Raw genomic sequence first — 26,807 nt, forward strand, 5'->3', positions numbered from 1 at the left:
CACCAAGGCTGTGTTTGTGTCTCTGCTGAAGACCTGCCAACGCCTGCCCGATGGGTCACACCTGGCCATCCACAACCACCTTTGTCCTGTTGTCCTCGGGGACGTGCTCCTGCAGTGCTAAGCTCTGCTCTTACCTGGACTTACCCAGCCGTGTCATCAGGCAAAATGCCCGAAGGGCTCGCAGAAGGCAACGCGTCCACTGCTGTGACTGCAAGGACTTGTACCCCTGCTGCACCCAGCACCAGGCAGAAACGGGGTTGTTGATAACCTATTGTGGAGAAATAGAACCAAAAACGATTGCTTTCCTCGCCGCTGCTGCCTTTGTTCACAATGTCTTGCATTTGGCCTCTTTCACGTATGTAATCAAACATCGCTGCTTTCCACATGCTACAGCTCGCTGTGTTTAAATTCAGAGGAATCTCCCTTAAATATTTACTTAAACTATAACATCCCTTGAGCTCTTTATAGATTGCTGTACAAGATTGCCTTTTGTAAAAGACCCCAGATTTTTTTTTTTAATTTTAAAATTTCCTTGATCTGCTTCCCCACCTCACAGCCGCACCGAGGGCAGCACCGCCTCCTGCTCAGAAAGCTGGTACCTACTCCTTGGGGCTCACAGACCCCAACCTCAAACCCTGCCAAGGGCTCCCAGAGCCGCAGGGCAGGGTTTCAGCACACATTGTTTCTGTCCCAGGAACACATCAACCCCATAACTTCCAGGAATAGGCAGGAAAACTGCTTTGAAAGCCTCTCTTCCTACCATTGCACACGCACGGCAGCTGAGGCTGAAAGTGCCAGCATCTACAGCCAGTTCATTGTTTTCATATAAAACGTGGATAAAAAATGCAGGCGGTCGTTAGCAGCTGTGGATTAAACGCCTGATGTGCCCAGGTGGGTGCAGGGACCTGGGCTTGTAGGTGGTGTCCCCAGAAGTGCAACCCCACCTGCACCTGGGGACCTTGGGGACACGAAGTTGGGATGCCTGGGGACATGAAGGTGGGCTGCCTGACCCAACGCCAGGAGCTGAGGTGAGCAGGGCTTTTGGTTTGGGGCGGAGTTTTGCAGAAAAGTGTTCTGCATTTTCTTTTTTTTTTTCTTTTTTTTTCTTTCTTTAAATTTCAGATTTGCTAGCCATGGAAAATGAACCTTTCAATAACATTTAAATTATAACTTCAGATCCTGTGGTTCTGGGCATTTTCTGAGCAACAGACCTTCAAGACACATAAAACATTCTGGGCTATTCAGCTGGAGGCCTCAAACCTGAGAAGGACCCACTACTCACCATACAAAGATTTTAATATTATACATAAAAATAGGGGATTCACTTTGCTTCTATTTAATTTTAGCTAATGGTGCACATTCAGCAAAGTATTAGGTAATTTTCACGTTATCTGTTAAAAAGTTTGCCTGAAATAATCAGTATCTACGTGGTGGAGAACTACAGTCCTTCTTCTGTGTTTCTAATTCCACAGTACTCCAGCATCTCGATGATTCATATACTGGCAAAATCTGCACAGCCAGTGTACGTTTGGGTAGGAATTGGATTACTCACCCACATAAGCAAGTGCAAAGGAGGTAATTCGTTATGCTGTTCCTCGGCTATAATTGAGCCTCGGCTTCCCATTCTGGGCTCTCTGTGGGTTTAGTCGGGGGAGCTATGCAGAGGAGAAGTACCACAGCCTCTCTGAATCATTTTTATTCTCATCCCGGTTCTTTATCATTAATTACATCAAGGCACATTTCCATGGAGACCAAGAGCAGTGCCGTTAGCCCGCAGTCCCTCCGGTCCCCCTGGCACCTCCACTTGCTTTTCTAAGTGCAGTGCTCCTCCAGCAGGTCCCTGGGGAGGAAGAGGCAGGCTGCGTTTTGATCGAGATCCTCCTCGTACTGAGCGTCAATTTCAACAGGCTAAATAAAAAGACACGTCCTGTTAGAGAGTGAGCGCTATTGGTGAAGCTGGGGGATCAATTAGTCTTTCCTGGTGGCTGAGGATGATTGCAGAAACAGATTTGAACATCAGGATGGCACTGAGTATTACTTTCCTCCCATGGTGGATGCAGTACGTGGAAAGTCTGCCTCAGACATCCTTTTCCTTTTTTTCAGTCTGAACTGGAAAGACCTCCTTGTACTTTCCTCTCCACCGCACAAGGCCATCCTCAGCAACATGGACGTAGTATCGCGGTTTAATAAATTCAAATCAATACTTCATTACTTTGCTCTGTTAAGATGAAGTACATTTTTCCCCAAGTGGGTACGAAGGGCTTTTATCCAGCCCTTGCTCACATCTACCCAGTCACCTCGTGTTGGCGTCAGGGTCAATTCCCTCCTTTAATTTCCTCCCGAATTTATTCACAGCATCTGGCATAGACCTTTGACTGCGAATGTGTCTGAAAGAGTATTTCCAGAATAAAGTCCTTACATCTTTTTAAAAAAAATTCTTGCCTATACTAGTCAATCTGAGCAGCCGCATGATAGCACGAAAGGGCTTTTTCTTCCTCTCCTTCCAGTGGTAGCTCTCACATAGCTCCTGCATTGCACATTGCTGCCCTGCTTTCCATTTCATGGGACCTCCTGGCAGTCATGCCCTTGTCTTTGTACACGACCAGGTCAGGAAGTCACATTACAGGTAATCTGAGGCATCTACGTGGCCTTGAAAATATTGTTTCAGAAATGTACAGGCCGCTTAATTCTGGAGACAAGTCATGACGATGGTTCAGAGCTGAAACGACTCGTTTCCAGCTTGAACTGAACCAAAACCTCTGATTTCCTCTTGGTCTGACATTAGTCTGTGACCTCCTTTTTGTGCTCTGGCGTCTCGTGGGAGCTGTAGCTATCTGCAATAGCTCTGGCTCACCCGCTGGGCTGCGTGCACCCACGAGTGGCAGCAATTGCACTCCTGTGGAGCTGGGAACACCCCTTGCACCAAAGAACGGGGTGCTCTCAGTCCTGCTTCACCCTGCACACCCGTAATGGGAGGTACTCACCCAGCGCAAGGTCTTTGAGGAAGCAGATTGGAGTAGAAATCCCATCACCTCCGGGAAGCCCTGGAGATCTCAAGCAGGACACCGAAAAATGAAAGGAAGGTTGGTCACGGTGGTGCTGGAGGGTTACGGAGATCGCAGGCATGGGGGGCAGAGGCAAGAGCGGAGCTGGGCACTGTGACCACCCTGCTGGGCACCTCTGCGAGGTCCCCGACTCTTGCATGGCCAAGGGCTGCACAAATTAATGTTGTTTTAGTTCGGCCATGCTCGTGTGGCTTTATGAGTGCTGAAAGCAGCGTGAGCCCGAATGATTAACTGTTGTTATTTATGAGGTATAATACTGCCCAGTCCCGGGGCTGAACTTTCCAAACCAAAGCCCAGTGTATACAACCGGCCCTGCCGCTCTCCAAACAGTGCCCAGCATCAATCACGGCGCTGTAAACTGTTTACACAGAGCTGCAGGCGTCATAACTTACTGAATAACTCTCTCGTCAGTCAGATAAGTAAATATTTCAAGAGACTGTGAACATCGTCACCAGCCCCGACTGCCCAGACCAGCTCCAGATGGACCCAGGTTAACAGGGGACCAGAACTGCCTCGCTTTGACGTCCCTGCTCCAAATCGGGTTGAGAAGGGATCTGAAAACAACCCCCTGAGGGAGGCTGATGCAGTTTTAAAGATGCTCAACTTTCTGTGGAGCTAACAAGGGGAGGAAACCATGGCAAGTACTTACAAAGAAACTATCTTTCTGACTTTGTAAGTTGGCATTTTGGGGAGCCAGAGGGTTCCCGTTCTTCTCCATGCCCTCCTCGCTTAGCCAGACAGATGAGGTGGAGGCCAGCAAACGCCTGCAGCAGAAGGGACGGGCAGTCCTCTCCTCAGGCCATGTCTAGGGACCACCGTATCTGGTCTGTCACACTGGTTGGTGACGACGGATGGTGGCAGGGCCTCCACAAAGCCACCTTGCGGGTAGTCCCATGGGTGTGAGGAAGGGAAAGGTGTGAGGACGAAGGGCAGGTGCTGTGAGGACTGCTGATGCTGTGTCACAGGGTGGCTGAGGGGGACAGTCCTCCCCCAGAACCCACCGAAGGCCATGCACGAAGTTCAGGATGGGCTGAAAACTTCGTAACTCATTGACTCGAGGTTAACCTGATGCTGAGCCATCGGCCAAGCTGCATGTTTGGTGTTTGCTCCTTAGGTTTTTGACCGGGACCTACTTCCATCCAATTCCTTTAGAAAGATTTTGATTCTTTCTCTCTTGAGAGATCAAGATATCTCTTCCGTACCTCCTGATTATGCTGGTGCCGAGGGGAAGTTTTCCTAAAAGTGTGTTTCCGTGCACGGTGTGTATTACTTATTTAGTGTCAGAGGCATGTGTGAGGCTGCCTGTGTTTACAAGAAGGCAGGGTTTTCATCCCAGGACTAAACCAAATGCTGCCAAGACAGCGCAGCACGGGCATAAATAAAAGATAGCTTGTGGAGACTGTCGGCAGTTCTCATCCCCTCAAATGTCTGCTCCGGTTTGTGCACCACCACACTGACTGCCTCTCCAACCTCGATATCCTCAGTGGTGGCTGGTATAGGAAAACAGGTAAAGTAAGAGTAATTCCTCACAAGCGGGTAGATGCAGAGGGGAAAAGGATGCAGAAGCAATATCGACCTGGTGGTGCACACCCCTGTGTGAAATGCAGTCAGTCCAGGTGATACGTTCGTGTCCTGCAAGCATGGAGAGGTTTCGCCTGCTGTAGTAAAAGTTTTCTAATTCCTAGATAACCTTGGTTGAAAAGGACAGCACAGAGTGAAACATGCAGGGGATCTGCCAGAAATAAAGGTGTTATTTTTTAAAAGAGAGCTGGAAATGCTCCAGCTTTGGATCCAGCTCCAGCTCTAGCTTCCAGCCGTGGATACAAACCCACATGTATTTGGAAACCACCTGAGTGCCACCAGCATAGAGGAACATGTGTGTGTGCTGTGTGGGGAAGGGAAAGGGAAGGGAAAGGGAATGGAAAGGGAAGGGAAAGGGAAGGGAAAGGGAAGGGAAAGGGAAGGGAAAGGGAGGGAAGGGAAGGGAAGGGAAGGGAAGGGAAGGGAAGGGAAGGGAAGGGAAGGCAAGGCAAGGCAAGGCAAGGCAAGGCAAGGCAAGGCAAGGCAAGGCAAGGAAAGGAACAGGAAAAAAAGGAAAAGGTGATGATTTCTTCCGTCAACCACTGCCTGCTCCTGGTCACATACCCTGCTGGCCTCTAAGTAGCTGTAGCGCTGTTATCTGTGCTACCTGAGGCTTTTTTTGTAAGCAAAAGGTGCTCTGTAGCTGTCTCTGTGTTCCTCTTGACCAGTCTCTAAAATGGGAACTTAAAGAATGCAAATGGGGGTAGATTTGCCCTTAACTAAGTGCTTTTCTTTTCTTATCTTCACTGGTACATGTCACTGTTTTTTCATCCATTAGTGATTTTTTTTTTCTCTTAACATCGTCTCTGATTTCTGTGTCATGAGGGGGAGTATTGTCAGATCTCATTCGCATGATGGGAGAGGCAGAAAATCCGTCCTATATATCATGTGCCCTTGGCTCCCAACACCACAAAGGATTTCTTCAAGCCCTGCTCATTATCTCCTTTTATACTTTAAAAGAGAAGCTAAAATGCTGGTGACAAATGGCCTCGTTTATCACATTTAATTGACTGACTGTTCTTTTAAGCCTCTGAAATACACACTTTGGGCCAAAGCACTGGAAAAAGAACATGCCATTTATCCTGGTCCGCTGCCAGGTCACATTAAAAAATGTTCAGGAGGTGTTTGCTCGACCAGTACATCGAGTGTGCTTGCTCCAGCAGCGTGTCTCCAGCTGTATGCTGTGCTGCTTTCTGGAAAGGAGGCTGAGCAACTGCTCCAAAAGTACTTTTTATCCTTTGCTAATAGCACTAACCACTTTACTAGAGACCTGTGGATGTGCAGCACAAGGTCTGCGCCCTCTGCAGAGGGTAGGACCTCCAGAAGCTCCACGAAGTGGAAACCTGGACATCGGGAGGTGGCCTGCTGTACCACTGCGGGGTTGCTTGTGTTTTTGATGGTAACAGAAATGAATTGCAGGCACCCAAAGGGAGGCCCCTTGCTCCTATCCCGTGCTTCCAGCCCCTTGTGAGCCTTGCCCTGCCACAGCAGAGCCCCTGCTACCGGCCTCCATTGGACTGAAGAGACGTACGGTGCCGTTTGGGAGGGACGATGGCATTCCTCTGCCCAGAGCTGGCACTGCCCCTGTCCTGGGACGCAGCTTGGCTTGGAGGGCCTGCACCTGCACAGGCTGAGTGTACACCTACCGTGTCATACCGTTAGGGGGAAAATAAAAATAATAAAAAAAACTCCATTGTTGCAACACGTAAATAGAAATGCAACATGTGAGGCATCTCCCTCCCCTCTGTTCAGCTCCCTCTGTTAGTGTGGGACTTCACTGAGAGATTTTCTTACGGATAGGGATGCTGTTCCTCAAAAAATGTGTGTACAGGTATAGGCGGGCAGGTAGGCTGAAGAAGGTGGTGTGGATTGGAGAAGAGGTGGCTGAGTAGTGAAATAACATTTATCATAAAAGAGTGAGCAAAAGGAAAGCAAACAAATTGTCCTCTGTCAGTGCTGTAGGTAGCAGCCATGTGCTAAAATTTCTGTAGGGGTGTGTACTTCGTCTGGCCAGGAGGGAGTTAAGAAAGATTTAATACAGATTCAAGACAGATTTAAGAAATGTTCCGAACAGTAAGAGCAGAAAAACTCTGAAAGACTTCGTCTCAGGAGGCTGTGGAGGTTCTGTCGGAGGCTTTCAGGGGCAGGCTCTCCACATGTCTGCAGGCAGTGCCCTAGGCACAGGGTGCGGGGATGGACTGAGGACAGCCTGGGGGCCCTTCTGCGTGACACTTCCAGAGTACTGACCCCAGCAAGAGACTCCTCCGATAAAGCTCTTACAGAGAACATGACTCTGGTTCTGAAACCCCCACAAACCCCCCCCCCAAAAAAGGGGGGTTCTCTGAAGCCCCCCCGAAAGATTTCAGGCTCAGCCGAGCCCTTCCCCAGCCGGCAGATGGAAACCTGTCGTCTCCTTTCCCCATCCCACCCTGCTGCCAAGGGGTGCCCCGAAGCCCCCGGCACCCCACAGCTGCTGTCCCCCATGGGGACCTCGGACCCCGTCCCCCTGCGTTCACCCCACGCTCACCAGACCTCGGGGGGACTCAGCATCGCGTCCAAGGGAGGAGATTTACACAAATCCCGCAGTCCCAATTAGCAGCCCGCCTAATCCCCGTGATGTCAACAGGGCTTTGCATGGCAGGATTTGGCCCACCGCCCTCCTGCGGGAACCGCAGAAGAGCTTTGGGTTTTATTCCCCCCTCCGTGGTAGGAGACAGCAAAATGCACTGCCGAGCTGTGTTCGTATCTGTGGGAAAATGCGACAGAAAAAGGTGTTTCTGGGGGAACACAGGGAAATCCCGCTGGGCTGCTCCTCTTTAACCCTAAAACATACGTATATGGGTTTGCCTACATTTGTGTGGATAAATATATTTTCACGTCCAACACACACAGTCTCTGGGGCTAGCACAAGGCACACGGGCGGCAGGGGGAGGAAGAGGGGGAGGCCGAGGGGGGGAAGCTGCCGTGGGACGCCGCGGCTCTCCGCTAACCCCCATTTCTTACTCTGCTGGAATGCAACCAGTGACTGTTCCTACTATTTAAGGAAAAAGGTTCCTATACAAAATCCTGTGGTTTTGAAGTGATCCTTTTATAGGCATAAAGAGATTTTTCCACATCCCTCTGTTTGATTTCTTTTTTCACTCGGACCTGGCTACTCACACAGATATTTACAGGATACCACGCGCAGGAATCGTTCCTGCTCTTGGTGCTGGAGCTCAAATATCCCACCAGCTTACCACGAAAAGCCACAAAAAGCCAAGCAAACTGAAGTCGCTTTAGCCATAGGACAGTGCGACTGAGAGTTGAATTTGGTCCCGTACCCATCCCGAGGGATTTGGAGCTGGAAATGCCTCATCACGGAGCTGAACGTGCTGTGTGCTCTGCAGCAGGCTCACCCTAATCACAGCTCTCCCTAATGAATTGTTTACGCTCGTGTTTCTCAACAACAGGGCACGTTAATGGAATTTGTAATTTCCTTGCTTTGGAATAAGATTAACTATATGTTAGCCTCGAGTTAACAGCAGGGGCTTTCAGGGTGTTTACCCTAAACAGTAATTGGATGCAATGTGCAACGTGTGCCTGCTGCAGAGACCTCAACAGCCGTCCCGCCTTGCCCAGGGGCGTGCCCCGCTCCCAGAAGTGGGAAATGTGGCATCTGTGCTTGTTCGGGTTCGGGGAGGGGTGACCCCAGGCTTCCCGTGCCCCGGGCAGCGAGCACTGACAGGGACCAGGGGGCAATGTGGGGTGCTGGGGACTGTGAGCGCAGGTGCCCATGTGTGAAGGCTTGGGGGGGCTCAGGTGGGATGCATCCATCCAGCTGCTGCTGAGCCGCTTGGCCCAGCCAAACTGATGGGATGCGAGGGGGAAAAGCAAAGCTCAGGGACTTACAAACAAGTCCACGGCCACCTGAGATCTTCTCAAGTCACCCTGCAGGCACCGGCATCCTTGGGGTTGTCCAGGCACAAGTGCTGAGCTGGGGGTCTGAAAACAGCATTGCACAGCTCGGCGCTTTATAAGCACCAACACCATCTTTAATTTATTACTCCAGACTATACAGTCACATACAGTGCTGGAGGTAGCTTTTCCGCACGAAACTTACAAAAGAAGGGATTTACAGAGTCCCAGTAGCCGCTTGGTGCCAGATGTCTATTAGCTCATCACATACATATGCCGTGCAAGGATGCCGGCACCAACACTCCCCTGCTGCCGAGACACGCCTGGTACCACCAGCTTGTGCTGACATCAGTAGCAACCTGCCCCAGCATCTCCCCCACCGGCGCTAGGGGAAGTGGAGAGGACACATGTTCCAGATAGAAACACCGCCAGGGTCTGTTCGCACAGTGGCTTCAATTTATCTAATTTTACCTCAGATTTGATCTGAGTGGGAGGGATTCCTTCACAAGCTGTGTCCTGTCTGACAGCTTACACACTTCTAAAAAAATGAAACTACGGGAGTAATAATAGGAGCAACGACAAAACTACTTCAAAGCAGCTGAGACTCCCAGAATGTGACAGAAAAACTTAACCTGCTACCTGGCTCCCCCTTGACAGATGAGGGATGTTCCTCATTCCTTCTTTAAGGTGGTGTACATCTCCAGCCTTAGAAGAACGACTCCTGATTTACTCATACACCGAGTGAGTGGCAAGTGCCGGAGCTGGATTTGGGGTCATTGGCACAGGTCTCAGTTCTCCAGGCTTTGAGCTCCCTCAGCTCATTGTTGAATCATCAGTCAAAGTCATCGTTTAAGTGTGCACAAAGCCCCCATGGAAAACTGTGTGATCCAGATACGCGTGCAGCTCATCTAGCATGAATGACTAAAGCCAGGCTAAAGATACATTGACAGAGCGGGGATGGAAAACTAAGTGATGCCCGCCTACAGAGGGACAAACTCGTAGCGCTCTCCCCAATTGTGGGTGGTCCATTGTGCACCATTCTACTCAACGAGAACATTAAACTCATACTTGCGAACCTAATTTGAAAAACCATTATCTAGACTTCACAATGGAAGCATTGTAACCTCCTCATTTGCACATACTGAGCCTCAGCCCCCAGTTCCTCTCCAGCACACAGAAGTCTCTTCAAAGTCCTGCGATCTGATTTGAAAAAAATGCTGTAGGCGTAAAGTTAGCGTGGAAGTACGCGGCCCACTGATGGCTCTGTTTTCATCCGCACAGAACACGAGGCCAGCGGATGATTTATTTTTATTGGCACTGCGGTCAGATAAGCTGCCCTTATGATGAATGAGAGGAGCACGGGTAGGCCTGAGCTGTCAGTCAGAAGGCAGAAAGACCGCAAAATGCAATTTAATTACGTACTCCTTGAGCATGCGCTGCTGGGTAGTGCCAGGGTCCCGCGCCTCCTGCTTCCCCCATTACTCTCAGAAATAGTGCTCCTGGTCAGGGAGGTCACTATTTGCCCTTGGACCGCTCTCGATCTTTGTAAATGCTGTGGCATGTCATGGGAGATTATGGCTATGTCACGACTGAAGCAAAAATGTCTGGCTTAAAATTAAGAACTGAATATCGGGGCTGAACATCAGGTGTGCTTCACCTCCTGCCTTCCCTGGGCAGTGGGGACAGCCTGCAATTTGCCATCTGCGACCACCTCAGAAAGGTTTCTGGACCTCGCTGTAACAAACCATTTTCCTCTGGTTGTTGTTCTCTTAGTTTTTACAAACCAGACTTGTTGCAATCACCCGGACTTTGGAATTAAGCAAACAAACTTTTGATGGATATTCTCACTCCTTCTGCGTTGCAGCCAATTTATCCTATGCTTTCCTTGAAGGAGACCTTGATTATCGCGTAAATTACATTTTTACCCTCTTCTTCTGAGATCTCAAGTGGGAAATGAATTTTTGGGGGGATTGAAGGTTGCTAGAGAACTCCAGCAAGTGAAAAGATCATGAATACAAATGGACGGCTTGGGAGGAACATCAAAGGATATTAACAGCACTGCAGAAATGCTCCAGAGCTTTAGAGCTCAGTGCTGTGGGTCTGTGTGCCTTCACAGCGTTGCTCGCACTGCTCGGATGGTAGTATCATGATTTGTACCACTTTCTGCCGAGGAGGAAACGAGGCAGCTGTCCCACAGCTTCCAGGCCAGTAGCCAAGACCCCAGAGAAGAGCAGATTGCAGCTCCGTGTGGACGTGGACGTGCTCTGGGTGTGCTTCAAGCACCCACAGCAGGGAGCAGGGCTACTCAGACTTTTGTGACTTAAAGATGTTCTTCCTAAAACAACAGATTTTGTCATGGCTTTTTAAAAGTCACTTGTTGCAGGAAAACTCTGCTTTTAAGCAAGTATTTTCCAAATGATTTAAAAAATGACACCTGCAGTTTAAGTTTCTAATTTCTGAAGAGCAAAATATCCTGAGAAATTTGATTTTTTCCATTTCATCACAACTCAAAAAAAAAATAAATCACAGAGGGCTCTTTCTATTTGTTTTGTGGCTTTTGTTTGTTTGGGTTTTTTTGTTTGTTTTGTTTTTTCTTTTTTCTGTCCATCTGCAGCTGCCCGGGTGTCTCCTGCCAGCACACTGGGGCACCCGATGGGGACGCTGGGTGCGACCCCAGGCCTGGCGCTGTGTCCAGCAGCTATTCCAGTGCTCCTTCTCCTCCCTTTTTTCAGCTAGGTCTTAGCAGGGGTTTAAGTTTCCTTTTTGCCAGCAGCTGCACACACTCGGTACTTGCTGCTATTGGCACTGAAGATCAGAGAGGAGGGCAATGTGCTTTCTGTGATGAAATCTGGTTGGGAGCGGTAAAGATCTGAGGGCTCCCTCAGCCAGAAAATTGGATCCGGCTTACCTGAATGCCAGGTCATCTGGGCTGGAGTTAATAAATAGCTCGGGATGAAGGTGGACAAACAGAGAAGGAGCTGCTCTGTGCACATAGGAGCCTAGTTTGCTGCAGGGTCTGGCCCTTCATGCCGTCCTACGGCTCCTCCTGGGAGGGCTCACCTGGGCGAGCAGTGGCTGGTGCTGAGGACCCCAGCTCAGTGCATGTCCCAAACCTGTGGGGACTTCATGGCCTCGAGATGTCTCCTCTGTCAGAACGGGGTGAAACTGGCTGTCAGATCCACACGTTATCACGGGCAGGTGAACAGACAGAATGGGTCAGGCTTTGGTGGCAGAAAATGCAGCTAGCACATCCCACTGGCTCTTCACAACTGTCACCCAGAAGGCCAGGTCCTGCTGGAACTGGGCTGCCAGGTGCTGGTGACACCAAAATGCATTCCCAGGGCCATCGTACCTGCAGCCAGGTGCCTGGGTCCTGTCCCACACGTGCAGACATCTTGGTGCACCTACCCACGCTGGAAATGCTGGCCATGCCATCATACCGTCTTGTAAGTGAGGGTGGCTGGTGTCCCCGGGGTGTGCTGCCTGCACCACTGCCCGTGCAGAAACCCTACACACATAGCCAAAGTCTTTGGGATTTGTCCCTATAGAAATGCCTGGAGAGGTGGAAAAAGGAGGATTCTGTGAGGAAACCTTGGTGTATGGTAGCTCCAAATATGCCAAACTGCTCCAGGAGAGAAGTCCCCACTCAGGTGTTATGCCCTGTCCCCAGGAGCATCCCGCAAGCTCTCTTTTCTCTGGGCCATGGGTAGTGTGCTGCAATTTCAGGGTTTGCACAAACAAACACCAATCCCAGAGTTTCTTTCCAATGCCTCAGGTTGTTTCTGCAAGACTGCACAGTCACGGTTGTGTCCATGCACGTGTCCAAGATATCTTGGTTTGGAAAAGGGGTCAGGGACAAAGACAAAAAACGCAGGAAACACACCAAAAACGTGATTCATGGTTGCCATGGCTGTAATCCTGCCTGGTAACCCTGCGCTGCCACATCTGAATGAAAAGAGAACGGGTGAAGTGAATGGGTCTGCCATGGACCCTGCCACCCTGCCCTCCACCTCTCTCTTTTTGGGTGCAGGCAGCCACAGAATCACAGCATCACAAAACAGGCAAGGTGGGAAGGGACTTGCAGAGGTCGTCTTGGGACTCCAGTCACCAGCCATCACCTTGTTTGTCCATCTTCTTCCCGACCAAGGTGAGATTGTTCCCTTCGGCTGACAGAGGCTGAAAAATACGGCTTAGATCTGATTTTCTACCACCGCAGTTAGATTTTCTGTACTGTACAGGGGAAACAATGAAAGGTGAAATCCCTGTAGGGAAGGATTTGTGAAATTCTGCAGGAAATTGGTATTACAGATAATTGTTTCCTGCTGAGGGGATCTAACAGAACTTTGCAGAAAAGCTGCCCTTTTCAGCAATATCCACTGCAGTGTACCCAGGCACAAAAGTCTGTCTCTAGCACAAATGTGCTTCACTGCACATTTTCCTGCTGCACCTGAAATCTAATATTGGTTAATTCCACCGGGATTTCCTTCATAAGAGACAACATAGTGTAAATGGTAAACCTGTGAAATTGCAGATGAGGTGAAATGTTGGGTGCCTCGCCCTCTGGAGCACCAAGACTTTGATTCTTAATGGCAGCTATTGAGCCTTGCCTTTTGAAGATGTGCAGGGAAAATTTATCGACTATCAGCAAAACCTCTCCTAAGTAGGCTTGTACCATTAGAAGGCACCAGTTTTGTTCCGCTAAGGATAAAAAAGACACTTATAAGCAGCAGCATTCTTGTATCTGGTTCCCAGTATTTTTAGAATAGGTCCTTTTTTTTGGTCCCTATTGAAGGTACTTTGTTAAAATAAGCCAGCATTATCAGAATAACAGATACAGCAGTTGATGTGATACTGGGTTTTGCCATTATATACAGTTATGGATACATGTCCAGGAGAACTGATATTTTTTTTTTAAGTCTAGACGCCTTTGGTAAGCTACTCTGAGCTGCAGTCATGCTAACAGTGGATGGGGGAATAAGCCTTCAGACAATCTTTCCTCTTCATGCTCCTGCTAAACTTACCAAAGTAGACAGACGGCACTTTCTGGATCAGAAACTCCTGTCCATCGATCATAGCCCTCTTATTCAGCTGCTGCCAACAGCTTTAGGCTTGAAGCAACAGAGACTTTGAACTAGATAAAAGGAAACTTCTGCTTACAATTATTACAATCAGAACAAAACCAAGAGAGCTGTGACTGTTTTATTAATGTGTGCTTTTCTGTTCCCAACCTTTGCAAAATCCGTGTATCTGGTTCTCCAAGAATATTACTACTTGGACCTAGTTCATATGGATTGCAAAGGATAAAGACATTCCTGAAAGCTCACTTGCCAGCTCCGCCGCTCTGCCAGCAGCAGTAATTTGAGAAGGAATGATGGTCCCTTTGAAATATGGACTGCAGTGTGACTGGAGTACTGGGCCCAGCTAGATACACGTGCATGGACAGACCTACAGACAACCCGTTTTCCTCATCTTCACCCTTCTGCTGCTGTGCAGCGCTCCTGCTGAGGGCACTGGAAGCAGAGAAGACATCAATTCTGATCTTTGAAATCGTTTCAGAAACATCGTTTCATCGTTTCAGCCACCGCATTGGGCTGTCCTGACAGTAGCAAGAGGAGCAAGGACTGGAGCAGAAGCTCAGATCTCCCATTTTCTTTTTATGTCTCAGTCATAGCTTTATGAAGAATTAGAGCATTTTTGCAGGACTCAAGCGTGCTGACAGTATCCGGTTTAACATGATAAACCTTGCTTGCCATCCCAAATTTACGAGCTATCAGATCAGCTCGTCTGCTAGGTTGTTACAGCCCCTCCCTTACATCATCAGGAGTGAATGTGTTATATCGATTATGCCTTTTACAGTCCAACGTGGGTTTAAGTAAACTGCGTTAACTGAAGGGCTTAATGAGAAAAACAGCTTCTGCATGTAGAGCCCTACCTGAGACAGATCTGAAATGCGCAAGTGTCTGTTACACAGACCCTAACTGCCTTATCAGATGAGAGGAGAAACCTGGCAAAGCTTAATGATCTCGCAGCAAAAGACATGAACGAGGCTGAGAGGTTTCTGTCAGATCACCCAAACAGATATTCGGGCTGCAGGACGGCGTGCTGCCATCCCAGCTAATGAGTTCCCAGCACAAGCACCTCGGCTCTCCATTTCTCCAAAGAGTTTCCTGAAAGGTAATTGACTTTTTGTGAGCAGAATGAATAAACCGTAGCAGAATAGCAGCTACGGTCTCTTGTGCTCCCTGTCAGTCACTGGGCTTCAATAACCAGATTTCTGTTACTATTTTGAGCTCTGTCTTGAGGAAAGAGGCACATGGACAGGCATACTCTGCAACGTAGTGTAAGAGTTGGTTAATGGGGGAATTTTATACCTTGTTAGGACTGACTTTAAGCTGTTCTTGTGTAGCTTTATTGATGGGTTGTGGTACAAGTGGCTTTGAGCCTGGCATCCCATGACCCATCCAGCTTCCATGCACACTGGGCTGCAGAGTCCAACTTCTCCTACCAAGCCCTCAGCAGAGGGCAACGTAAGAAGGACTTCTATTTGGATCCCGCACAGGGAGTTGGAGGTACAGGGAGTTGGAGGTTGGTTTGGATACCGACAGGGAAGAGCAACACCAGCCAAGGTTTGAGCAAAAGCAGCTTGGACTCAGAGCCCAGGGCACAGCCACAGAGCATCAGAGAGCCCCTGAAGGTGGCCATCTTCCCCTGGGGGGCTGGAGAGCGGAGAGGCAGGAGGCAGGCTGTGGTGGCCAAGCCCTGCTAAGATGGCAGCACCTACAGCCACCCCCTTGCAGAAGTCCAGGTTTTTAAAGGAGTTCTGGGAAGGGGTGTACGAAAGGGAGAACCTAAGTCCTTAGGCAGCTGTGAATTGCTGTCTTGGATTTAGGCACCTAAGTGCTTTTTTGGACCTCATCCCAAACACTTCATTGAGTGAGCGTTGCTTTAGCTTTAACAACAGCCCGGTCAGGGGATAAGCAGCAACACAAACACTTCAAGCTGCTCTTCTAACGCATCCTAGGTTGCGAACAAATGATCGGTGCAGAAACAGCTGCACTGAGTTACGGTGTCATTGCCCCAAGCCGTTTCCTTCACCGCTTCTACAAGGAAACACCCCTCAGCAGTGCTTTCCTCACTGCCTTCGCTGCAACACCATCGGCCCGGGGCGCTCCAGAAAGCTCCCGCTGGCTTTGTGTTGAAATTGGTGAGCAGCTCCCACCACCCGTGCCTCTGACCCTGTCGGGGAGGAAGATGGCTCCCGGCAGGTCGAGGAGGACAGCAGTGTAAAGTAGCATTGTTTCTGTAGTGATTGTTTGCCTCCTCCCTTAAATATAGAGAGGTCGCTTGTAAGGAGCTGAGCTCTGGGACTCGCTCTTACGCCTCCCTCCTGAGGCGTGTCAAATGCTTACAGGGTTTGTGGTGCTGCTCATGACCACAGAGTTCACATTAAGTAGAAAGAGAACAGAGAATCTTCTGGTAAAGAGGGGAAATAAATGGCAAAGCTTACCTTCTGTCACCTGGGACACGTGTACGTTGACTTTGGAGGACACACGGTCACAGGTGCGCGCTGCCTGCAGGGCACAACAAAAGACAGAGCAGAAGTAAGACGACTCATTTCCATTTCAATTTTCTCCTTGTAGTGGATGCAATTCAGCTTTGCCCGATGCTGTCTGCCCGGCTATAGCTGCATGTGCCTGGCAGTGTTTAGTCTCGTTTCAGACAGTTCGTTCAGAGGCTGACTGGCTGCTTTTCTCCCAGAGCCTGCTGCGGACAAACAAGGCTCTCAAAAACAGTCTGAACGAAGGGTCTCCTTCCAGATTCAGGTCTTTTTAATACTTCAGAGGTGAAGTGGGGTCTTGTGAGGTCCCCGCTGTCTGGGAAGGGGGACATGGGACCCCCCAGAGTGGGGACTTGTCCGTGGGGACGACCGGGTTCGGACAGGCCGGCAGTGTGATTAAAGGGTGTGTGGTATAAATGGACCACAGCTCCCCAGCCTTTGCACGGCCTGCCTCCTGATGAGAGGGTGCGGGACACTTCTGTGCTGCGCTGCGACCTGCCAAAATATAGGGGCTGAAGCTTGAGCCCGTGGAAGACAGGATGTGATAAATTAAGGCTTCCGTGGTGGTTGTTTCTGATCCGAAATAGAGAAAATACAGCGTAAGAATAGGTGTAATTTCCACTGATGAGTCTAAAAGCCCTCTGGTGATTCAGACAGGCTGCATAAGTTGTACAGGAGGCAGTCTCAAGCCGAAACAACCTAGTAAAATGCACACGGATGCCTATTGATTAATCTGAATGAGGCTTTGCCCAATTAAAGTTTTTTATTATTTTGGTGCTTGGTTCCATTTTCCCTCTGGTGTTGGACAGACGGAGGGAAATGGAGGAGTTCGGCTTAGCAAGAAAAGCATTTAGCATGAGAGCTTGGACTTCCCCACCTTCCAAACAAGACTTATTTGTAATATCCGTATCAGCTTCCACAAGACTGCTTAAGAAATTAATAGACTTCAAAGACTTCCGTGCTAAAATACACCCCCTACACACCTGCAACCCTTCATGGTGCAGGCGTATGTTCTGTTGGTGCTGTGATCCTTTGCACAGTTGTTGTAATTTAACAGGTTATCAAGCAAAATTGTGTTTCCGTGATGTTGCTCAGAAGGTTCTGGGCATGAGGACTTTCCTCGAAGAAGTGTCTCCTCTCCAGTCCCTCCAGAAGCACTGCAAGTGGACACCGGTTAGGAAGGGGGGATGAGAGCAGTATTTGAGTAAGTGCAAACTCTCCTGAAAAAACAATGCAAGAGTGAGTAAGAGCTGCAAGAACAAACTATACAAGCACAAGGCAAGTTTATTACTGTGGGTCTAAAGACCCCACTCACATCTAAACCTGTACACCGGTGGGAGTGAGGGGGAAGGAAAGCAGCTTGTCGAGCATGCCTCTGTGCCACGGGGATGCTTTATGCAGCTATATTTTTCTATTTTGGACCCACGCTTGACGCAGAGGTGGGCCTGTGCTGCCCCCACAGATAACAGCACGCTCCTGAGGTGATTTCACAGCTTCAAGGCAGGCACTTTGAAAAGATTTTTCTATTAAGAATGGATTTGAGCCCTAATCCCTTGACCCCGCCGGCACATCAGCATGACAGGTCCCTGCTCCTGATAACAAACCTCTGCGGTGCCCCTGCCTGCTCCCCTCACGGAGAGCTGCGTGGGGCGGCAGCGCTGCCCTGGCCGCCCTCCAGAGCCCGGGGATCTGTGTAATCTCCCGTGTCAAGATGTGTTTGGATACAGAAAGCCACACCATCCTGGTGTATATCAGCTAGATAACCGGAGCGGCCTGCCCCAGGGAGACAGATTCCTTGTGCTCTGTGTCCAAAACCCGTCCCTCCGCGGCCTTTCTGGTGGCTCTTCAACCCCGAGCGACACTCGTGCCTTCAGGGGGCTGTTCTTTGGGAGATAAACATAGCTCTTCTGGTTCCAAAATTACAAGCCATTCTCACATTTTTTCTCTTTAACAGACTGTAATTTCAGCTTTTTGGGTGAGGCTTTTTGTGGGAACGGCCTGGCATGAAGGGGTCTTGCAAACTCTTGTTGAACTCTGTGAGTAGTCCCATTACGGGCAGCCCTGCCTCATGCTCCCGCCCCTGCCACCACGCCGAGCTTCTTCTACAGAAAAATAATAAAATAAAATAAAATAAAATAAAATAAAATAAAATAAAATAAAATAAAATAAAATAAAATAAAATAAAATAAAATAAAATAAAATAAAATAAAATAAATAAAATAATAAAATGTTTTCTGCCCTTGATATCTCATAAAATGAGCTCATGTAGATGCATGGCAGGGAGGCAGTATTTCAGAAAGGACAGTGTTGCCCTTTGAAATAAACGATTTAAAATTTAATGCTGCCACAGCTGAAGGCTGGAATTGGTGAGCTGAAGTTAAATAGCTATTATTTAAATCCTTATGGAACTAATAGGAACTCTGCCGCAGAGCATTTATAACAAGAGCCGTTTTATTGTGTGCTGTGGTTTGGTATTAAAAAGCACTATTTCCGTGATGTTCCCCCGTTCCCCAGTGTGAACCTGTGGTCCTTGGGGAAGGGCTTACTGCAGAGCGCAACCCCTCCAGACTCTACTGCTTGATATTTACTGCTGCAACCATGGGTTCTTTTGTTGCCTGTATATGTTTTTCATTTGCTCCTCATGAACCCCAGGGCTTCAGTTGTATCTTAGAGCAGTGATTGCCACAGCCTAACTGCATGCAGCAGAAATAAGTACAAATCCCTACACCAGTACCGGGTTTGCCATCTTCCAGCTAACTGTTTATATGGGTATGTTCAGCAAAGGGAGGAGACATTCCCAAACTACCTGTCCTGTTTCTACATTACTTTGCAGGCTTTTATCACCCCACCTCGTGTGTGTCCCTTCCATCAGGTGCCCCACTACTTCGGCCTCCGCTCTCCCAGATAAAGAGCTGCTCAGCACACACACTGTGTGCTCGTGAGTTAAATTATTTGTGCTGCTAAGAACATGTTTGCAGCTGTTCTGAAGATGAAGTGGCTTTTTTTTTTCAAAGTAGCTTTGTAATTAGCTTCATGAAAAAGGCAAAGGATCTTCAGCCGATGCCTGTGGGCAACCTGAATTTGCTCTCAGCCTTCACCGTGATGCCAGTAGGTCACTACCTGACCTCCCCACAGTGAATCTGCAGTCACAGTTTGACAGTGCTGTGGTGCAAAACTCTGCGAGAGGACAGGGTGCGCCCAACTGCTTGACCAGACCAGCACTGGATATCAGGTGTGACACCAGGGGCTGCTGAGTGTTGGCTGGGAGCAGCCAAGCACTCCAAATGACAGTGAAGTGGGCATTTAGATCATCAAGATCTTGTGGTAATATATGAGATCCAACCAGAGTCCCTTCTTCTTTTACCTTATTTGAAGTATGCTTTCATGAGATTTTTCCACAGTGGTGTTAGTGGGATCACAGCCCTTGCTAACCCCTGCTTTCTGACTAGAGAAATAAAGCTAGAACCTCACCTGTGCTTGGAAAAAGACCGCTTCTCCGTTGTATACACCTCAAATGTCTGTTCTCAGCCACGACCTCACTTGCCATCGTCTGCAAGACTTCACTCCCTAATGAGTGACACGTGGATCATTAGCAGAAACGATGATGTGGCCATCACAGCCCTTGGCCTTCATACCTAGGCTTGTGGACATCAGCAGAGATGCAGTAATGTCTCTAGTGTACTGTTTGTATACCCTTGTACTTAAGGCATCAAATCCCTATTACTTCCATTGACCTAATGCAGATCAGCCTTCTGTAGGGCAGTGGGCATCCAAATTCTAAACTAGGAAAAGTAGGCCAGATCCAGCACCAATACTCTTTGCTATCACCCAAATATTCCCCTTCTATCCACCCCTGCCTTCTCCTGCCCCTTCTCCATTCCCAGTCCCAACACCTTCCCGGGAGGCCTGCTGGAGCTCCCAGTCCTTCTTGAGAGCTTTCCAGCTGAACGACTGTACAAATATTTTAGCCAGAAAACTCTTCTGAAAAATTAGGCCTAACAGTTCTGTTCCCTGTCTGGGTGATGGGAGCAATTCCTGTTAGAACTTCCCACCTCTCCGGGGTGTTGTGATGAGAAACTCATTAATATTTCCTGAGCACCCTGAGCCAACTCCTTGAATGAAAGAGCTGCAAGGATTATTTTAACAATACTTAGCACTTCAAAAGTTTTAAAAACACTACCTAATTTTCCCAAATGTAAAACAGCTAAAATTTGAAGGGTAATTTGCGTGCCACACCTCTTAACCTCTTCAGCAGCCTCCTCAATGTTCAGGTGTCTTCACACACAGTGTGTGTGTACGGTTCCTCCGGGTTAACTACTCTTTTATTTCTAGTTTTTTATCCATTTTTTTTGTCCCTCCATCATACATTCAGGTGTGATACAGATGCTCACTTAGTCCTTATATCTAAAGGAAAATACAATCAGTGCACTGACCCACTACTCTCTGGCAGCCTATGTAGCGGTGTGTCGGTGACTGCCTCGTACCTATTTCCGAAAAAAACAGTGTCCAAGAGCCAGCAATTGCCTGAGTTACACAGCCACAGCTCAGACAGCAAAGACTGACCAAGGCAAAGACACTTCTCCCACTGCACCCCCCCTCAAAGCCAGAGCCAGTTGTGAGACCTCCCTGCTGTCCCCACGCTCTGTCCGTCTGCTGACGAGTTATCGCAGCCTCTGGTCCGACACCTTGTGCACAAACCAGCTGGTGTGTATTACATCGTCCTCGCAGAGCAGTCACCACCCGGTATCATGAACTATTTCCCTGTGTTCCATACACACCCATCCCGTCCGCTTCTCTGGGGCACTTAGGAAGCGGTAAAGTAGTTAAGAAATTGAATCCCCAAATATCAGGTCAAAATACAGCTAAAGAAGTACGGAGGACAAACCAAAACATCTCCTCTCCATGGCAATGCTTAGTGTTTCCCTTGATGTAGCTATAAAATATCTGAAGCTCCTCTGTTCCAAACTGAAGAGGTGCCAATTCTATAAACAGGTGATTACTGGCGGGAGGAGTAATGTGACATGTTTTCTTGCAAAAGTGTAATATCTGTTTTGTTTATGAATAGCATCTGTTCTAAGAAAGTTTCATATATCATGGCCGTAACATGCCATATAGGACGGACAAGAGGAAAACATAAGCACGGTTTTAATAGCACATCTGTGGCTAGTTAGTTATGGTAAACTTCAGGTATGTGGTGATTTCAGCGTGTGTTCCTAAATACATCCCCAGCAACTGGATCTAAGACAAGTGCTGTTACTGCATTTCAGGGAATAATTAATGTACCCAGTCACTTAAAAGCACACCAAAATTTGATGGAATCTGGTTGACCTCAAGGTAAAAAACACTGACACAAGATCACCTAAAGATACAAGGCTGAAAGCTTGCACCAAGCTAGGTAGGGATGGCAGGACAGCTCTGGCCCTGAGCAGCAGTGCTGATGATGGGAGACAAAACACAGAAGAGTCCTGGTGAGGGAGGCTTTCAGGCCAGAGCGAATTATAAAGGCATAAAGCAGCAGTAACTTGCACCGGGCAGGCCAGAACTTCCCATTCACTCATCACACAGCAACGGCCAGCAGCAGTGCTGGGGCTGAGGAGCTGGCCGGTGTGCAGCATGCGCCGTGTTTTTCCTTTTCCCCTCCCTGCGCATTAACTCGTCTGCATTTCCCCCATCTGGCCTGCCTCTCCCGTGTTTGTGCGTTCCTGCTTTCCATGATTTCTCCCTATAACGGCCACTAACTCAAACTCGAGGCCACAGCTTTGCTTTGCTGTGCATGCTTGCAAATGGCTTTTGACTCGTGGTTTCTTCGCCCTTCTTGCCCGCTGCGAGCCATGCGGAGCACCCAAAGTGCCAATAATGGCTCTGTCCTCTCCGGTCTCATTGTGTCACTGATTTTCGCCCACCTCAGGAGCCCTCAGTGGCCGAGCCCTGTGCCAGATGCTTCAGGGCTCTTTTCTCTTCTGCAGACCCCATTCGTATGTTTCTCTCGCAGCCACATTTAGTTCTTACAGCTGTTTTAGGTTGGGAGTGCCAAACAGAAGATGGTCAAACTGTGGTCCCCTTCTCTAGAAAGAGCCAGGAGAGGGACATCTCCGCAGGACCGTGGGCTTTGCAGGGGGGCAATGCTCCACTGGCCATGCACATTTACTGCGATCACACACACACAAAAAAAAAAAAAAAAGGCAGAATTGCTTTCCTCCTCTGCTTTTCCTCATCTTTGCCTTTCTCCAAGCATCCTTGCCCTTCTCCACCTGTGTGAGACCATGACCCCACCGATCTGGGCACTGAGCTGGGGCAAAACCAGAAGCTCCATCTGCCCCAAGAGTCTGCTCGCTAGCAGGCTGAGGGCAAGATGCAGGAGGGGCGAAAAAAAGTCCCCAAAAGCCACACTGCTGTGGAGGGGCAGAGCCCAGCGCAGCGCTCAGAGCTTCCCAGCCGCAGTCCCGTGTCTTCGTGCCGTACACCAGTCCTCTGCTCAGCCCCCCTTGCGTGGGATTTGGGGCTGCAGCTGTTCACAATCGCTAATTGTGAGTCCAGCCTGAGAGAATGCCCAGATCATCTTGAAAACGATGTGATTTGCTTTCTGGTGTCAGACCGCAGAGCTACGTCCAGGTCGTGTTTTCAGGCTTTTCTCTGTAACAGGAGAGCCAGAAGCACAGGTGGCTGTTCTCTTTGTTTTAGGAGGAAAGCTGTTTCTCATTTCAAGGCCTTTTGACTTTAAGGAAACCTTCGGAGAGTGCAGGACTCCTAACAAATTTGCAGAAATGCCTTCATTCAAGGGCTGCACCTCCCTTTGCAGCCCACCATGTACCCTCAGAAGAGGTGTAACAAAAATATCCCCAAACACAGAAATGCAACCAGTACCCGGCTTTGGGGTGTGCTGCCTTGTGTGCTTTTATCGCGCTCTCTGCAGGCAGTGAACTCCCGAGGGCAAGGACCTGACCCTTCCCTTCACGTTGACATTGTTCAGAACATGACACAGGCTTCCTCCTCTGGAGGGGCTGCTCCAGCTGGTGCCCCCCCACCATCTCCCAGTGCCGCAGCAGCTCCTGGCCTTGCTCTGTGTCCTAACCCCCAACAGGGAGGTTTGGGCTTGGGAAGGAGGGATGTCAACAGGACCATCTCCTACAGCCAAGCAAACAGCCCCGAGGTGCAGCCATGCAGATGAGGAAATCATCCTGGATTTTTATTTATTTTTTCATACAAGACAGTCGAGACAGGTATTAAAAAAACACCTCCCAATTTGCCTGTCAGAGTCAAGATATTTAAATAATAAACCTTAACTAGTGCCAGCAAGGCCTCTTTGACGGAAACCTGTGCTACCATCACGCCCACAAGAAGCTGTGCTCTGACAAAACCCAATCTTTCTGCTCATTTACTGTCAGCCGCAAGGCTTTGCTGTGGGCAAAATACAGGGCTACCTGACCAGCAAAGCTGCGGGAGCTGCACAGGTACCCTGCGGGGCTGGGGTGTGAGGTGCTGCACGGGGTCCTGCTGGACGTCCCCCTGCCACCAGTGGTGCTGCCCGTGGGGGACGCTTCACGTGCCAGAGGCTGCAAGCAAAGCCTCGCTGCTGGAAGGTAAAAGGAGATGCCTGAAGAAAAGCAGGGCAATGATGATTACATCGAAAGCAGGGCACCAGGAACCTGCACCTGGTTCTGGGCTCTCCTGCCCAGCTCTTGGAGTCATCACTCAACTTCCAGCCCTTGCTTTCCCACTCTTAGCCAGGGCACGTATTGAATAGGGCTCTGTTTGTGAACACGTGTAAAGTGCTTTGATGGCCTAGGGTAAAAGTCAATTAAGACATGGCGAGCAGTTGGTGGGCCCAAGCAATTGCTGAAGTAAATGATTCACAAACATGCCCTTTCCAGAGCGTCATTAAACTGAAGTAGATTTTCAAATGATTCACCTGTTTCTTGAGGCTGAATAAATGACGGGGAGTGGAGAGGTGGGGAAGCAGGCAACCAATAATGCTTCAAAAACACTCCCAAATGTTGCAGTGAAAACCGTGGCAAGGACAAGCCCTTTGGGCACGTGGTCTGCCCAGGCCAGCAGATGCGGCAGCTGAGGAAGGATGCACTCTGGTCCCTCTCCCTCTGCTGGACTCTTTCTGCAGATCATCCCCATGCAGGTAAAGTTGATATTTTCCATCATCAGCCCCACATGGGAGCGTGCTCCCAGCAGGGCTCAAGGGTCAGGCCCTTCTGCGTTACCTTCCTGGAGTGTTGCACCGCCGTTGGACGTGTCCCCAACTCAGCTTCGCAGCGAAGCGCCCAGTGAGCAGGCTTGTGATGGCGGGCTGCGATCATAGAATCACAGAACCGTCAAATCAATAAGGTTGGAAAAGGCCTCCAAGATCATCTGGTCCAACCACACCCCTGCCACCAATATCACCCGCTAAGCCATGTCCCTAAGCACCACGTCCAACCTTTCCTTAAACAACCCCAGGGACGGTGACACCACCACTTCCCTGGGCAACCTATTCCAATGCCTGACTGCTCTTTCTGAGAAGAAATGTCTCCTCATTTCCAACCTGAACCTCCCCTGGTGCAACTTGAGGCCATTCCCTCTAGTCCTATCACTAGTTATCTGCGAGAAGAGGCCGACCCCCAGCCCCCCACACCTTCCTTTCAGGCAGTTGTAGAGAGCAATGTGGTCTCCCCTGAGTCTTCTCTTCCCCAGATTAAACAACCCCAGTTCCCTCAGCAGTTCCTCACAGGACTTGTGTCCCAGGCCCTTCAGCAGCTTCGCAGCCCTTCTCTGGACACGCTCCAGGGCCTCGATGTCCTTCTTGTAGTGAGAGGCCCAAAGCTGAACACAGCACTCGAGGTGCGGCCTCACCAGAGCCAAGTACAGGGGGACGATCACCTCCCCAGTCCTGCTGGCTGCGCTATTCCTGACACAAGCCAGGATGCCGTTGGCCTTCTTGGCCACCTGGGCACACTGCCGGCTCATGTTCAGGCGAGCATCGACCAGCACCCCCAGATCCCTTTCCTCTGCACAGCTTTCCAGCCGCTCTGCCCCAAGCCTGTAAGGTTAAACGTGGTAGGGACCTCAAAGATCACCTCACTGCCCCGGGCAGGGTTGCCACCCGCTAGCTCAGCTTGTCCAAGCCCCCATTTTCCTTGAATTATACCCGAACAGAGGGGGCAGGACGGGAGCCTCCAAGCGAGCCCCAGACGCCCTGGGGGGGCGGGCGAGCCCCGGGGGCCTCCCGCGGCCGCTCCGCCCCGCTCCTCCCGTCCCATCCCAGTCCGTCCCAGTCCGTCCCATCCCATCCCGGCCCGTCCCGGCCCGTCCCGCCCCGTCCCGCCCCGCCGCGGGTGGCGGGCCCCGCAGGCTCGGCGCCTCCCGGCTGCCGCGGAGCGCGGCGGCCCCGCCGCCACCCGAGCGAGGGCCGCCGGCGGAGCGGTGAGTGCCGGCCGGGCCCGGGGCAGCGGAGCGGGCCGGGGGGGCTCGGGGACGAGCTGGAGGAGGCGGTGGGGTCGCCGCACCCCCGCCCTGCACCTGCTGGGACCCCTCGGTGAGGGGGGGGGGGGGTCCGCCGGCAGCCCCCCAGTCCCCCGGGGAGCTCGGGGGGTGCCGCGGCTGCAGCAGCCCGCGGGGGTCCCCGGGGTGCTGGGTGGCAGCAGGGGGTGGCAGCGGGGTGGGAAGCACCAGCAGGCTCCCCCGTGGGGGTCTGTGCTCACTGCCGTGTCTGCCTGGCAGTCGGGGGGGGTCTGGTGGTTTGTTTCCCTTTTCCTCGTTGTTTCAAAGCGCTTGCTGTTACAGAGGGGATCTGCGCCGTTATGTCACTTGGTAATTGGCTCCCAATTACAAATTACGGCCTCGCTCGGCCCCCGGGTCTGTGCCAGCGGACTCCTGCATCTATTAAAGATTTATTTTTTTTTTTCCTGTTTCGTCAAGAGTTGAGAATAATAGCTTTTTTTGTGCCGTGGACCCTGCATGTTGAGTTACCCCAGCCCGTGTCTTTAAGTGAAAATAGGATCTAACCGAGCGCTCAGGCTGATCCACACGGGCAAGACGTTAAATCTTGGCCGGTGACAATGAGAACTGTGTCCTGCCGAAAAGCGTTCAGCTGTGCTTCTTCCCGTGAGCGGGAGCGTTTTCTTTTCATTGCTTTAAAAGTTCTAGTTCTGCCCAGGGAGGCTGTTGCTGCTCGTGGGGAGCAGGCACGTGGAAAACAGCAACCTTCCAGCTTCAGACCGAAAACGATCGGGTTGATGACAGAGAAGGGCTGTGCAGTTAAGGGATGCAGCCGCTGCGAGAGCCTCAGTTTGTCCCAGCGCTTCCAGTTTCTAATCGCCGAGGCTAGACCTGCCCTACCCTGTCATGTTCTTGCAGTTCTACCGTGCGCCAAGGTCCGTGGAGGAAAAAGTGTGGTCCTGCCAGCGATCCCCTTTGCCGAGGATGCCGAGGGCAGCGTGAGTAGGGAGGGGACCAAGGCAGGTTGCTGCCCCGGGCGGCTCCTACCCCTGGAGGCAGGATGCTCCCTAGGGTGTCCCACCGGGCACAGCGTGCTGCAAAATGCCAGCTCAGGCTGTTGTTTCAAAGGTTGGGCCCCATTTCTGCATCCCCCCTTCTGGTGGTGGTGTTCATGCTTTCTCCTTGCTGCAGCGTGTGTTCGCCAGCTCTTGGAAAATACTGACCGTGCAGAGCCTGCCTGGCTGTGTGTGTCAAGTGGCATGTTACAGTGGTATATTGTTCTT

At 50.2% G+C, this 26,807-nt stretch overlaps 2 protein-coding genes across 8 annotated transcripts in view; one reads left to right on the forward strand and one right to left on the reverse strand.

Moving 5' to 3' along the window:
• LOC310894839 (uncharacterized protein) lies at nucleotides 1-25,279 on the reverse strand. The gene is made up of 5 exons (XM_083825435.1): nucleotides 24,816-25,279; nucleotides 24,312-24,397; nucleotides 16,048-16,111; nucleotides 7,174-7,392; nucleotides 1-3,213 (listed from the first exon to the last, which is right to left on the reverse strand). Exons 1-4 carry the CDS (start codon nucleotides 25,051-25,053, stop codon nucleotides 7,190-7,192), a joined length of 591 nt encoding a protein of 196 aa, XP_083681561.1. The 5' UTR covers nucleotides 25,054-25,279; the 3' UTR covers nucleotides 1-3,213; nucleotides 7,174-7,189.
• JCAD (junctional cadherin 5 associated) overlaps nucleotides 1-26,807 on the forward strand; it is a 56,930-nt gene that overhangs the window by 4,288 nt on the left and 25,835 nt on the right. For 2 of the 7 annotated variants that reach the window (XM_083825432.1, XM_083825427.1), the window contains exon 1: nucleotides 25,403-25,509. The exons of 2 other annotated variants lie outside the window; for them this stretch is intronic. Coding sequence is in view for 1 of the 5 variants with exons in the window: in XM_083825426.1 (XP_083681552.1) it covers nucleotides 26,509-26,522 (14 nt within the window). In the remaining 4 variants the exon portion in view is untranslated. Of the gene's footprint in view, nucleotides 1-25,389; nucleotides 25,510-26,493; nucleotides 26,523-26,807 lie in introns of those variants that run through there. 3 more of the 7 variants (XM_083825433.1, XM_083825426.1, XM_083825430.1) reach the window with 3 other exon arrangements.

Source organism: Anser anser (assembly GCF_964211835.1).
Source record: "Anser anser genome assembly, chromosome: 2".
Lineage (NCBI taxonomy): Eukaryota > Metazoa > Chordata > Aves > Anseriformes > Anatidae > Anser > Anser anser.